At 43.4% G+C, this 12500-nt stretch overlaps 1 protein-coding gene across 2 annotated transcripts; it reads left to right on the top strand.

The window, feature by feature from the left end:
• The first annotated feature begins 16 nt into the window (after positions 1-16).
• On the top strand, positions 17-5185 carry cmpk2 (cytidine monophosphate (UMP-CMP) kinase 2, mitochondrial). 2 transcript variants are annotated; one of them, XM_071544769.1, is made up of 5 exons: positions 17-689; positions 1046-1160; positions 1588-1789; positions 2039-2272; positions 3592-5185. In XM_071544769.1, the coding sequence occupies exons 1-5, from the start codon at positions 93-95 to the stop codon at positions 3710-3712; spliced, it is 1269 nt and encodes a 422-aa protein (XP_071400870.1). In that variant the 5' UTR covers positions 17-92; the 3' UTR covers positions 3713-5185. The 2 variants fall into 2 exon arrangements, with proteins under 2 accessions (XP_071400870.1, XP_071400797.1); XM_071544696.1 differs by having other exon boundaries at positions 1019-1160.
• Positions 5186-12500: the final 7315 nt, after the last annotated feature.

Here is a 12500-nt window from a genome sequence, read left to right as displayed (position 1 = left end):
TCCAGCCAGCTTTTATGTAATCACAACCTAGAGGCTCGCGGTTAATATCTTTACTGCTGACTCGAAACCGATCAGTAAAGCCAGCTTCAAACATGGCAAGGCGCATCATGTCGCTCCCTCGGCTGTGGTCCTCTCGCGTTTTCTCGGTGGAGTTGGATGGAAGATCTGCACCCCTCTACTTTGCAATTCAGGAAAAGCATCGGGGAGAAGAAGTGCCACGGGTGTTCAGAAATTTGCAGACGCATGAAAGATGTTACTCTCTTTTTGTCTGCAGCAGTGACAGAATTCAAAGAGCCAAGTTTTACGGGGAGCTGAGAGACAAACTGTTGAAAGGCTTGCCTCCAGAGTGTGATTTTAAGCCCATGTTTTCATTTCTGCCAAATGTCAAAGACTCTCTCATCAAGGGGTACTTCGTTAAAGATACATCTGAGTGCTCCATCCCGACCGAGCGAGTTTTCAGTGATCTGATGCAGAGTGACCCCGTGTTAGTGTGTTCCTACTCGCGAGGGGAGGATGGCCGTCTGTGGACTCAGCAGCTGTGGTCCTGTGCAGAGAGCCAAAGGATGGAAATGTCAGAGGAATACTATGTGGTACCCATTGAGGCGCCGGGCTATCACCCGTCAACTCTCAACATCATCAACTCTGATGTTTTCTACAGTTTTGAGGAGGCCTATGAAGTACTTCAGAAGGTTCGCACTGTTTCCCAATTGTGCAAACTATCCATGTATAATTGTTCGAATACTGATGTGCAGGATCTTTGGCGAAATGGCACACTCTTGTGGTAGAGGGAGGAATAACACTGTAGAACTTGGCACGTAGGCTCAAAGCACCTGATTCTCCAATTTATCTATCATTGCCAGAGGGCCCAGGGTAGTGTGTGTGTGTGTGTGTGTGTGTGTGTGTGTGTGTGTGTGTGTGTGTGTGTGTGTGTGTGTGTGTGTGTGTGTGTGTGTGCGTGCGTGCACCACTGCGTGTGTCACCCTCCCTCCCTCATCCCTCCTGTGCTCCTTGACAGCAGCAAAGTGACAAAGTGTCTGTTCTGCAGTGTGGTGACATCATCCCAGAGTCTAAAGCTGTGCTGGAGCTGGTGAGCCAGAGACCGGAGGCCAGACATAAACCAGACTTCCCCGTTATTGTCATAGAAGGACTGGATGCCACAGGTTAATGCCATTACTTCATAAATGAATATGTGATCAGTTTGATGTATAGATGCCTCCCTGAAGTGATGGCCAACCTTCTCTGCTAAAGCCATTATCTGCCAATGAGCTTTGCCTAATGGAATATCGTGTATCATTACCTCAGAAAAGTTACGTCACTGTAAGAATGGTTTATTGAGTAGCTTGCTCATGTAATACAAATCTTAAGAATATTCAAACATGCAAGTAAGGGAGTTTTACCTCAGTCAACTGCAGCCCCTTTTTTATTGAACCCACAGATATAAAAATAGATAAATTATTTAATCCAGCACTTTTTGCACTGAAAACTTCATGCCCACTCGGCTGAGCTATGAGGCCTTGGTGTGATCCCTTTGTCTCTCTTCTTTGTTTGCGAGGTGACTCCTTCACTCCTTCCCTCTTCCCGTCACAGGTAAGACCACTCTGACCGAGTCTCTGAGGGAGACTCTGGGGGCCGCTCTGCTGCGGTCCCCTCCCCAGTGCCTGTCCCCCTGGAGGGCCCGCTTTGATCAGGAGCCGCCCCTCATCCGCAGGGCCTTCTACGCCCTGGGGAACTACATCACAGCAGAACAAATAGGCCAGGAGGCCATGCAGACAACTGTCATCGTTGACAGGTAAAGACAGCTGAGATGTCAGAGGTGGAACCCATTATTGCCGGAGCAAGTTTGACCACTTTCTGACCTTTTTTTTATCTTTTAAGAAGTTGTAGAGGACAGAAGGGACAAGGATATCATGGACTAAAACAACATTCCACAGGGATCGAGACCTAAGATTCAATGTTTAATTTCTCTATCTAGAAGTCTAGTCACCCATCCATCCATCTACCCACTCATCCACCCAATCCATTCATTATCTGTCCCCAGATACTGGCACAGCACAGCAGCCTATGCCATTGCCACAGCAGTGAGCGGTCCAGTCTGTAACCTTCCATCAGAGGGTTCGGAGGTGTACTGCTGGCCCGGAGACCTGCTCCAGCCCAGCCTGGTGGTCCTGCTCACCCTGGACCCCGAGGAGCGGAGGAGGAGGCTGAGGGGGAGAGGCCAAGGCACGACTGAGGAGGAGCAAGAGCTGGACCACAACCAGCTTTTCAGACTCAAGTAAGATAGTCTCATAATATGTATACCATATGGGTACATACTCACAAACACCTACAGTGCATACACTGCAAAAAATACCCCTCTTAGCAAGTCATTTATGTAGCAATTAATCTTGAAATATTACTTTTATTAAAACAACTTTCCAATGCTAACTTAAATAAAGGTTAAATAAAAAATAAAAAAACTTGTTTCAAGAATTTCCTTGAATTGTCATCTTCTTGATACAAGAAGTTATCTTCCACATTCTGGCTTGTTGGGAGAAAATTTCCAGAAACTGATGAAACTGTATTGGAAACAAGTGGAATTCATTCATTTAATTTGTTTTAAGAAAAATAAGACAGAACATGAGTCTAAATAACTTGTTAAATTTTCTGCAGTGTGCATAATATGTGTAGATACACACATACAAACACAAATGGCAAACTGCTTCTGTGTAGCAGGTACACATTCTAACATAAACATAGCTTTCAGCTCATAGGAGTACTAGGGGCTGTATGGTACACTCTATTGATCTGATAGGAGTTCAGTATAACAGTTCAGTATTACTCAGTATGGGTAATAGACAAATAACACAAAATAAATAGTAATAAAATAGTAGACACTTTTAACTATGTGACGTGTGGACAAATGTTTTACAGTCTGTAATGGAAGCAGTTCTTTCTGTGTGCAAAAACATGGAACCACAGATGGGGGTACAAACTGTACTGTGCGATTCATTGAGTCAGGTCAGCTCAGTCTCAGTCTGACCCATCAAACACTTAACAATCAATTACTGTCCCATGGGGGAAGCAACTGATGAGAAAGAACAGGTGATTAGTTGCTGAGCTGCTGTGCTCCATTAAGCTGGTCTAAACTCACAGGCAGTGCTGGGCCAGCCAGTCGCTACGCAGACAGGTCGATGGCTACTTTCATTCATCCTCTCCCCTGACATAATGGCCTTTCCACACGGAATGGCCAGATGTTGGGCCAGCGGAGGTAGAAAATGGAGGGAGATGGCCGCCACTGAGAGAGTGAGAGATTCTGCAGACTTGGTCAATCACTGTGATGCTTCGTACACAAGGACCATTGTTCATTTGTGTCAGGAAATGGCTGCGCTCTGAGCCATCTGTGTTGTTTCTCAGATATTTCTCAGTTGTCATGTATTTTATCACTGTCCACATTGTCTACTGAAACAGTGACCTGTTAAAATACTTTAAGTTACAGATTGTTAGTAATAAGTGTGTCTTATGCTATGTTTTTATCTATGTTTTCTTCAATCATGTTAGTTATGTGTTGTTCTTGACATGTGTTTGTGTGTGTATGTGTGTGTGTGTTTGCAGAGTGGAGGGGGCTTACCGGAGGATCAGTGGCCCAGCCTGTGTCACTGTGGATGCTAGTCCTTCTGCAGACCAAGTGCTCCAACAAGTGCTGCTTTTAATTAGGGGCAAATGCCACTTGTAAACAGTTCTCCATCTCCCCCGCTGACAGCCATGCATCAGGTGGATGCAGTACCTCTTGTTGCCACTGGATGCCAGTAAGGTGTTGTGGATGTGATAGAAGAAGGGATGGTGGCCAGATTGGAGTGTGTTGAGGAGATTCTATTCACAATGAGTAAAGGTTGAATGGCCAGGGGCCAGAACCACACGCTACAATCTGAAATACATATTCATGCACACACACGCATACACACACGCACCCATGCGCGGATACTTGAACACACGGACACACACATGCACACACACACACACACACACCCCAATAGTCACAATATGTCACAACATCTCCAATTCTGCCTGAATAGCATTGTCAAGACAGAAGAAGTGTGCATATAACTGCTGTTGTGACCTGTCAGAAGTCCTACTTATAGACACAGAGTAGCAGCTCTCACTGACAACCAGTTTTATTTGGACCAAAACAGAGGAAATGGGTGGGAGGGTTTGTATATTCACCAATCACTTAGATTTCAGTTAAGCACATGAACACGCAATTTCATGTTTTTTCTTTCTTTTCTGCAGGAATTAAAACATTTTAAAAAGTATAGGATCCATTTTACATGTTCCAATAAAACACTGTTCAATTGTTAGAATACTGTTTCAAATTAAAGGAAATGTGAAATACAGTAAGTCAGGTTGTGGCCTGTCCTTGACTGATTGTGTCTTGCATAAGCCAAAGAACTGGGCTGTTCACAGTGTATGTTATAGTAGGTGCATATGGACTTTTTGTGCACACATTGTTTTTGCATATTGCAAAAAAGAGTCATTTTCTTCAGTGCATTGCAGACTGCAGGTACCTTTATTTTAGTTATTGATGCCACTTGATAATATTGATCTTATCTGTGTGGTTTGTGGCTGAGCTATACAGGACATTGAGAACACACAGCGCCGTGTGGTACAGTACATGATGTTCTCATGGGCACAAGCACTCACAAGTGTGCACACATAAACGTACACATGCACACCTACTTGTGTAAACACACGCACACACACACAAGCATATACACATTTACTTAGAGTATATACTGTAACTCATTTATATAGGGAGGAAGTGTATATTTGGCCTGTGTGATGGGAAGATTAATTGGGGGTTTTAGTAATTATGAGCTTGGCAAGGCTGCGGGCTGGAGAAGACAGAGTGACCCATCTCTTTTACTGTGATGCATCAGCAGAGCGCCAACCACTGCAGACCCTATTCATATGGCAATTAATGGAGCGCTGTATATCAATGTCATTCCAATGCTCCCCCACATAAGCGCATGGATTACTCCTACTACCAATTACAGCAATCCAATGTTTCACGGACTGGAGAGGTGCTGTGGATGCAAATCTTACCATCACATGTAATCACATAAACTAGAATAAGGTATCATTATGTTTATGGAGTATGGATTCCTACATGAGGTTGATGTCTAAGACCAGTTTTGCTGCAATAGGTGAAGTTCATCCCGGAGTTCGTCACCTAAATAAATGTAAAGAGTTTTGTGGAATTTTAATTGATATTTTCTTTTTGTGCACTTCATCAACTCTGTCATCAACTCTTATTTAGTGACACAGTAGCCTCTGTCTCAAAAGAGTCCAAAATTTATGAAGCAGTAAAGGAAAGCACTCAAGCATTATGTTATATGTCATATCCTGAAGGCAAAGTTTACAGTTGTGTATGTATATATATATTTCCATGGCAGATCTCTTATGCTTTGTTATTATTGGCAACAAAAAAATGAGTGGTGAAGTCATTTAATTTCGCTCAACACCAACCTCAATATTACATTAATGGGCCATAATCATTACACATGTACCTCACACATGCACTAAATATAATTTTCTTTACATTTCATTTGTTAATGTTCCCCCTCATTTGAAAATATTACAGATTGTTGTTTTTGTAGGAAAGCTTGGATACACACAGAGGTCTGTGTGTACAAATCTACACATGTAAAAATGAATGGAGTCTGTGTTTCAAAGTAAAAGTTCCACTTTGGTTTGAGGAAGAAGTTAATAACTAATGCAATCTGCTTCCAATCTGTGACCTCACTACTGAAGGTGCAAGATAAAAGTCTAAGCCACACTAAGAAAAACTAAGATCTGTCTGAGAAGTACAGGTAGAGCTCAGCTTTACACACAGACACACACACACACACACACACACACACACACACAAAGACACATGCATACATACACACGCACACACACACACACACACACACACACACACACCTCACCCTGTATGGGGCCACTTTGCACTACACTCCTCAACTTCAATATTTCATCTGCACAACAGAGAAGGAGCTGGGGAGAGGAGAAAAGCCCTCCATGAAATAATTAAAGATCCAGCAGGGATGCAGCAGCACAGCAGCCGCCGTCCCATCCTAAGTAATAGATCAAATGAAAGCTGTCCCTCAGATCATTAATAATGAGTGTGGTATGGAGACAGAGGGGGTAGGGGTGGGAGGATGGGAGGGGAATGGGAGGGCATAGGGGTGGTACAGGGTTGGGGGGAGAGGGGGCATCGGAGTAGCACGAGGTGTGTGTGTGTGTGTGTGTGTGTGGGTCAGGGGGGTTGGATGGTAGTCTGGGTCCCCTGGCAAAGACCCCATCCACTGGGCCTGACTTGGCAGCCACATGAAGCGGTATAGCGAGAGGAGTCATGCATATGATTTGGCACCAACAGTCTGCCAAACTCTAAAGACTCTACAGCAACGTCTATATACATCCCTTGTCAAATAAACAATATTTTACACAGCGAATGGCCAGGTTAGCGGGGGCTAATAATGTTCCTTTCATTCACTTGGGCCTCAGAGTGGTGGCTGGATATGATGGTGGATTTTTGGAGAGCTGAGTTGGCATGGTAGACGGGCAGGGATGGGCTGTGTTTGTCTGGGATGGGGGAGGGGAGGATAAAAGAGGGAAGGGGGGCTGAGGGGAAGAGGACAAGAGAGGGGGAGAGGATGGGGGGGGGGGGGGGGGGGGGGGGGCAGCAGGATAGAGGGTGAGGGAGATTGCGTGGATGCTGTCATCTGTGGGTTCCAGCCCCTCTAGATTCCTCCAGCTGGCAGGTACAGCTTATTCCCCAAATAGTATCCCCAACCACCTCCAAACACTATCCCCACCCCCAAATATGTAGCATCCCCCCAAACAGCTTCAAACACCATCCCCATCCTTTCCACCAACCTCATCTACAACCATCCTCATTAGCTGCCAGGTTTGGGGTGCAAGGCATTACGTGTAATTGGATTACAAAAATCTGATTAAAAAATGGTGAGTGCAAAAATGAATTTCCAAAATGTGTTTAAAATGAAAAGGGCATTTTAATTTCTAGATTGGAGTAGCCTGCCCAGCTAACTTCATATTTTATAGATTTTAGAGACAAGATTAAGTGAAAGTAATCAGATTATATCACTGAGTTTGAGTAATCCAATAGATTACATTACAGTACATCTTTACAATTACAAATGATGAAAATTAACCTTTCAAAAGCCTACTAATCCTCTGCCATCTCTAGCTCCTTTGACCTAAATTTTGTTCAACTAGCCCCATCTACTATCTCCTCTACAACCACTCCTCCATCATGCTCACCCCCCCCCCCCCCCCACACCTCCATAGGCACACTCTCTCTCTCACACACACACATAAACACACCGCATGCACACACACACATCACCCAACAACATCACCACCACTACCATTCCCTCTGAACACAGCAGGTGGTGACAGACACCCAGCCCCATTCTCTGTGGATGATGGGGGGGGGGGGGGGGGAATGTAAAAACATGAAGGGTGTAGGAGTTGAACTGATCTGTGGTGAAATGTTTCTCTAAAACATACAGCAAAGCTCAAAATGAGGTAGAAAGGGGGAAAAAAGCATGACAGGGATGGGGAATTATTTTGTTGGAAAAAAATATTTGAAAATATCCCATCAAAAACAGATGTATAATTCAACAGCTTTTCATCATCATGCTCGCCCTTTGTCATGGTGTCTGAATACTTATTTGCGGGGGCAAATGCAGCATCTCCGTCTATAGGTGCAGGTATTAGGCACAGCAGGCTATGTATTCAAAATGCCATTATATATTCAAGTTGTGCCTATTTTCTGATGTTTTCAGGGGCTAGGTGCTGTATAGACGGTGATGATTGCATGAAACCTCACCAGTTTTGCCTGGCGGCTGTTGGGGAGGCTTCACCAGGAACAGTTAAATATTTAAACACTGCTGTGAGATCTCATTAAAAACGGCACATCAGCCCCCATAAGGCCCCTACAGCACTCCCTCACACACTCCCGAAAACCCAGTTAGAACTCGGTGGAGTGTGACAAAACAGTTATTGTCTATTTACTGTGGAGAACTTGTGATAAATCATCATATCCTGTCAAATAAGGCGGTTGGCAGTGGCGTTGACGAGTGGTAAGTCATCATATCTGGGAAGAAAATGATTGAGATTCAGTTCTGTTTTGACAGCTGCAGACAAGCAGAAATATGCCAAAAACAAAATAACATGACAACTAGACCAGACTAATATTTCCATAACACACACTCATACAAAAACAAGACGGAGAACAAACTTTGGCTCTCTGGAGTCTTCTTGCCTCCTCACAAAATCTGGGCAATTAATTCCAACGCTATTGTTTGGGGCTTCCCTATTTTTAGCCTGGCTGCCCTCTCAAATAAATTGATTTCCTGTGGCGAACTTGGAATGTTCCTTGTGCGCTACGTGTTTTTTTCTTTTTTCCCTTCCCAACATACACATACCGTCCTTCTTCCCCCAGAGGAATAAATCAAAGGCAACACTGCCAACTTCTACGCAGCTGTGTATGTGTGTCTCTTTTTATACTTGGAAATGGTTTATTTTTGTTTCAGTTCCATTAATGATTAGGCATGTCTCCTACTTCATCAAGCATCAGCAGACAGCTGAGAAGCTACTTGTTTGTCAGGCAAGTGGCTCACTGACTCTCTATATACCTAAACTCATTCTCTCTCTCCTTCTCTCTCTCTCTCTCTCTCTCTCTCTCTCCCTCTGTCTCTCTAGTCTTACTCTTTGATTCTGCCTCTCATGAGACACAGAGGTCTGGTTTTCCGTGGTCCCTGCCACAGAAATGATGGCTGGGTCAAAACAGACTAAGCTCTCAGATCGCGCAGAGATATTTAAACACCCAGCACTACACATAAATAAAAGTAGAGCAACTTGATCCCGGATTCTTGTAACGGTGTCAGGGGAGCAACTGGTCTTTGATGAACGCTACCAAAGACAGATGCATGGCGGTTGGGGGAAACTGCGCTTGCAGGGAGAGAAGAAATTACAATGCACAGACTGACAAAGAAAGTGTGAATAATACTGAGGAATATGAATCATTAAGCAGAGCAAATGTTTGCTCAACTTCAGTGGGACAACTCTGTAAAACTGAACCACATACTATCGTATATCAAATTACTTTTTAATTATAATGCTGTAAGTCTGTGCCAAAAATGCTTGCGTAGGTAGAGTGTTGCATACAATTTCATACAGTAGTAGAGTACATTTTCTTAAACCAAATGACCAGGGAATTTGTGAAGATCACATTTCCATTTCTGTTTCCCACTGCCTTTGTCACAGACCGACCGTGGTGTGATTAGTATAGGATTGGAAAAAAAAGGCCTTTGGGCTGTGAAAAGAGAGCGTGATAGAGAGACAGAGAGTCAATGAGAGAGAGAGGAGAGAAAAAGAGAGAGAGAGAGGGAGGGGGGCAGCGAGAGACAGAAATGAGAGAAACATACCACTAGATCCCAGTTCCTTATCCTGACTAAGCCGTATGAATCCCTCTACACCCATTTAGCTTGCTCACTCTATGGCTCTCCTGTGTGAGAGGCTCGGCATTTGCCTACTTTACAGTCTTCTCACTACTCCTTGGAAAATATTGAGTTTATAGCTGTTCATCTCAATAATCAACACCGTATACCCAGCAGCCTCAAGGAGGGACTGAGAGCTAACAGGGGAAAAGGATTCACACCGGCTTTACCTCCCAACTCTTCCCACAAGTCGCTGCTCCTGCTTTCTCAACAGTTAGAGTTTAGTGAGCAGTCCTCCGGGGCTGATATAAAAGTAGAAATGTCTTCACAAACCTCAGACTCGCTCACTCTGCAGCGCTGCCAGTGCTGTCCATCACTGATAAAGTAAACTTTAATAGTCAAGCCTGTGGCCAAATTTGTAGACTATATTATATAGAATGCACATTATTATAAAATGCCTACCACCTAAAGCGCTAGAATTTGTTGGTATGCTGCAGTGTTGTGATCTTTATGTTATATACTACGCCTATCATCTCTATACACTGTGTTTAATGTTTCAAATATCTCAAGGTGCAGCCATTAAAGTGCACAAGGTATGGTTCAAGTCTTTGTGCCTCAGACATCAGTATGCTGACTGATGATGCTGTGCGCTCTCATAGAAAAAGCTAAGAAACTTTGCTTTTAGAAGATAATAACAATGTGAGCAGTGCCATGCGATGGCTGACTTCTACGTTGGTTAATTGGCTGCAATTGGACACAGGTAAACCGCACCTCGGCGTGCACAAGTAAACTAAAACTGCACCAGTGACAAAAGAACAGCTTGCCTTCCAAACACCCTCTATGCAGCCAAGTGATGATGTAGCTGGCTGGAGCCTGGCTGGAGCAGTTATCCATCTCGCCCTGTGCTGCCAGCTGTCAGAGTACACAGCTCCAGCTAGCCGCCGGTGGCAGGTGTAATCAATATGGACTCCACAGAGAGTTGCACTACCAGAGGCCAGTCTCCACTCTCTAACCCATCTCTGTCTCTCCAGGGGAAACAGTAGGCAGGCGGGCAGGGAGGGTGCGTTTGATGTCTCCTCCGGGCCAAGATGGAGCAGCCCACTACTAGCTCTCTAGCAGGGAGATGATTAATCCTGGGTATTGGATGCAGCATCATGTTTGAGTTAGGGGAGACTGTTTTTATCTGACTGAGGTGTGTATTATGCTGCTGCAAGAAGCTGCGCTGTTATATGTAGAGAAAACAACTGTCACTTGGTTTATGTGAGTTGAAGAGAAATATAAAAATTTTAACAGCCCAATTAAGTTTGGATTGTTTGTGGTATTTTCCATATAAAGCAAACATATATTTCATCCTAAAGTACACAGGCAGCAACACATGCAAATCAACACTTTGTCAGTGTTTATATAATTCCACGCCCATCAGAGTTGATTTAACACTTTTAGATCATTGTGAAATCCGCTCCAGAGCCATATTAGCTCTGAGTGGACAAACAATTTTCCAATCAACACTTGTCAACTCAAAATAACTGAAAAATCAACACATTAACACCAGAAAATTTGCTGTGCACAGCAGAACCTTGTCTGAGCATCAGTTATCAACATCAGACATTATATATACAATTGGACACAATTATTGGCTCATGTTTCTCTTCGTTGTGATTTTTGTTTGTTTGTGCATGCACATCTAGTTTTGAATTGACTTTGTTCTGGCTTTTATATATAGGAATTAGTATATAGTAACTATAACATACAGTAATACAAGAGTTACGTTGTGTGTTTAAGTTGCACAGCACTTTTGAATAATGCATCACTACGTACGCCTGATAAGAGAATGAGAAAGACAGACAGACACACACAAAGAGGCACACACACACACACACACACACACACACACACACGCACACACACACACACACACACACAGTGCCCCCTCAAGGTGTTCACTTCCCCACCTAATTTAAAGCTATCTCAAAGAAGAGCAATAGAGAAGAATAAACAGCAAATTTAAAATGATCTCCCATTTTAATGACTTGTTGTTGTCTTTAAAAAATAATTTTCTGAAATGTTTTCAGGGGATCTGTGGAGGAGTCAGCTAATTTAAATGTTCTAAAATACTGTCGTTTTTGCCTGGAGACAAAAATCGTATGTATTTGCATGTATACATTTTTTCATCACATTCTACTCCATATGCACATCTAGAAGCACTTAGAGGGGTGAAATATTTAGGTAAGAGAGTGAGAATTTCTTTTCCAAATTCCAATGTCTCAGAGGCATTCATAATTACTGCATTCTTGGCTTTGCAGTTCAGCAAGAAAGTTACTTCTGTTCTCTCTGTATTTCTCTCTCTGTATTTAACACCTACAATCTGGTACCAGCACTAAATACCTACCTTTAAAGTTCACTTAAGGAATATATGAAGTTATTCTATTATATTCTATTATATTTCATTAAATTAAAATGACCCAGCTCTCCAAAAGAGTGCTAAGCCACTGGTTTTAGTTCAAAAGCAACTGAGTCATCCTTCACAAAAGACTTAAAGGGGAATGTAACTGGTAAATCTCAAAACCACCTGACAAAGACTGACCTCTGGGTTACCCTGAAGGAAGACTAGCAACAAAAGGCAGAGATACTATTACAAGGTTAGGCCTATCTTACAGACACATGCACACACACACACACACACACGCCGAGACACACATGCACGCACAGACACACCCACATGAACACAGGCACACATTCATAAAAGGGGAGGAATTGCCTCTGACATCCGTTCCATTCTGAGGTGACTAGTGAAGATGGAAAACGGCACAAAATAAAGCCGGTATTTATCAAGCCTGAGTAGGAGTACTAATCTAAGATCACTGACCCGCTTGACCATCACATTGCTTTTAATCTGTAAGCAAAACCAATTCTAGATCAGCACTCCTACACTGAGATAGTTAATGGATACTGGCCAGTAAGCAAGTAACTGAAACACCCCTAGAGTGGAATAGTTGT

The sequence above is a fragment of the Centroberyx affinis genome, unplaced genomic scaffold (genome assembly GCF_046629955.1).
Source record: "Centroberyx affinis isolate AG114_WGS23_722 - 3 ecotype Tasmania unplaced genomic scaffold, CSIRO-AGI_Caff_v1 ptg000022l_1, whole genome shotgun sequence".
NCBI classification, from domain to species: domain Eukaryota; kingdom Metazoa; phylum Chordata; class Actinopteri; order Beryciformes; family Berycidae; genus Centroberyx; species Centroberyx affinis.
Note: the sequence above shows the minus strand (reverse complement) of the source record. Positions and strands in the feature narration are given on the sequence as shown.

Excerpts from the sequence above, each read along its gene's own strand:
- cmpk2 (XM_071544696.1), top strand. The coding sequence starts at position 93 with ATGGCAAGGCGCATCATGTCGCTCCCTCGGCTGTGGTCCTCTCGCGTT. Across the intron at positions 690-1,018 it reads CCTATGAAGTACTTCAGAAG|CAAAGTGACAAAGTGTCTGT; the intron begins GTTCGCACTGTT and ends CCTTGACAGCAG. Across the intron at positions 1,790-2,038 it reads ACAACTGTCATCGTTGACAG|ATACTGGCACAGCACAGCAG; the intron begins GTAAAGACAGCT and ends ATCTGTCCCCAG.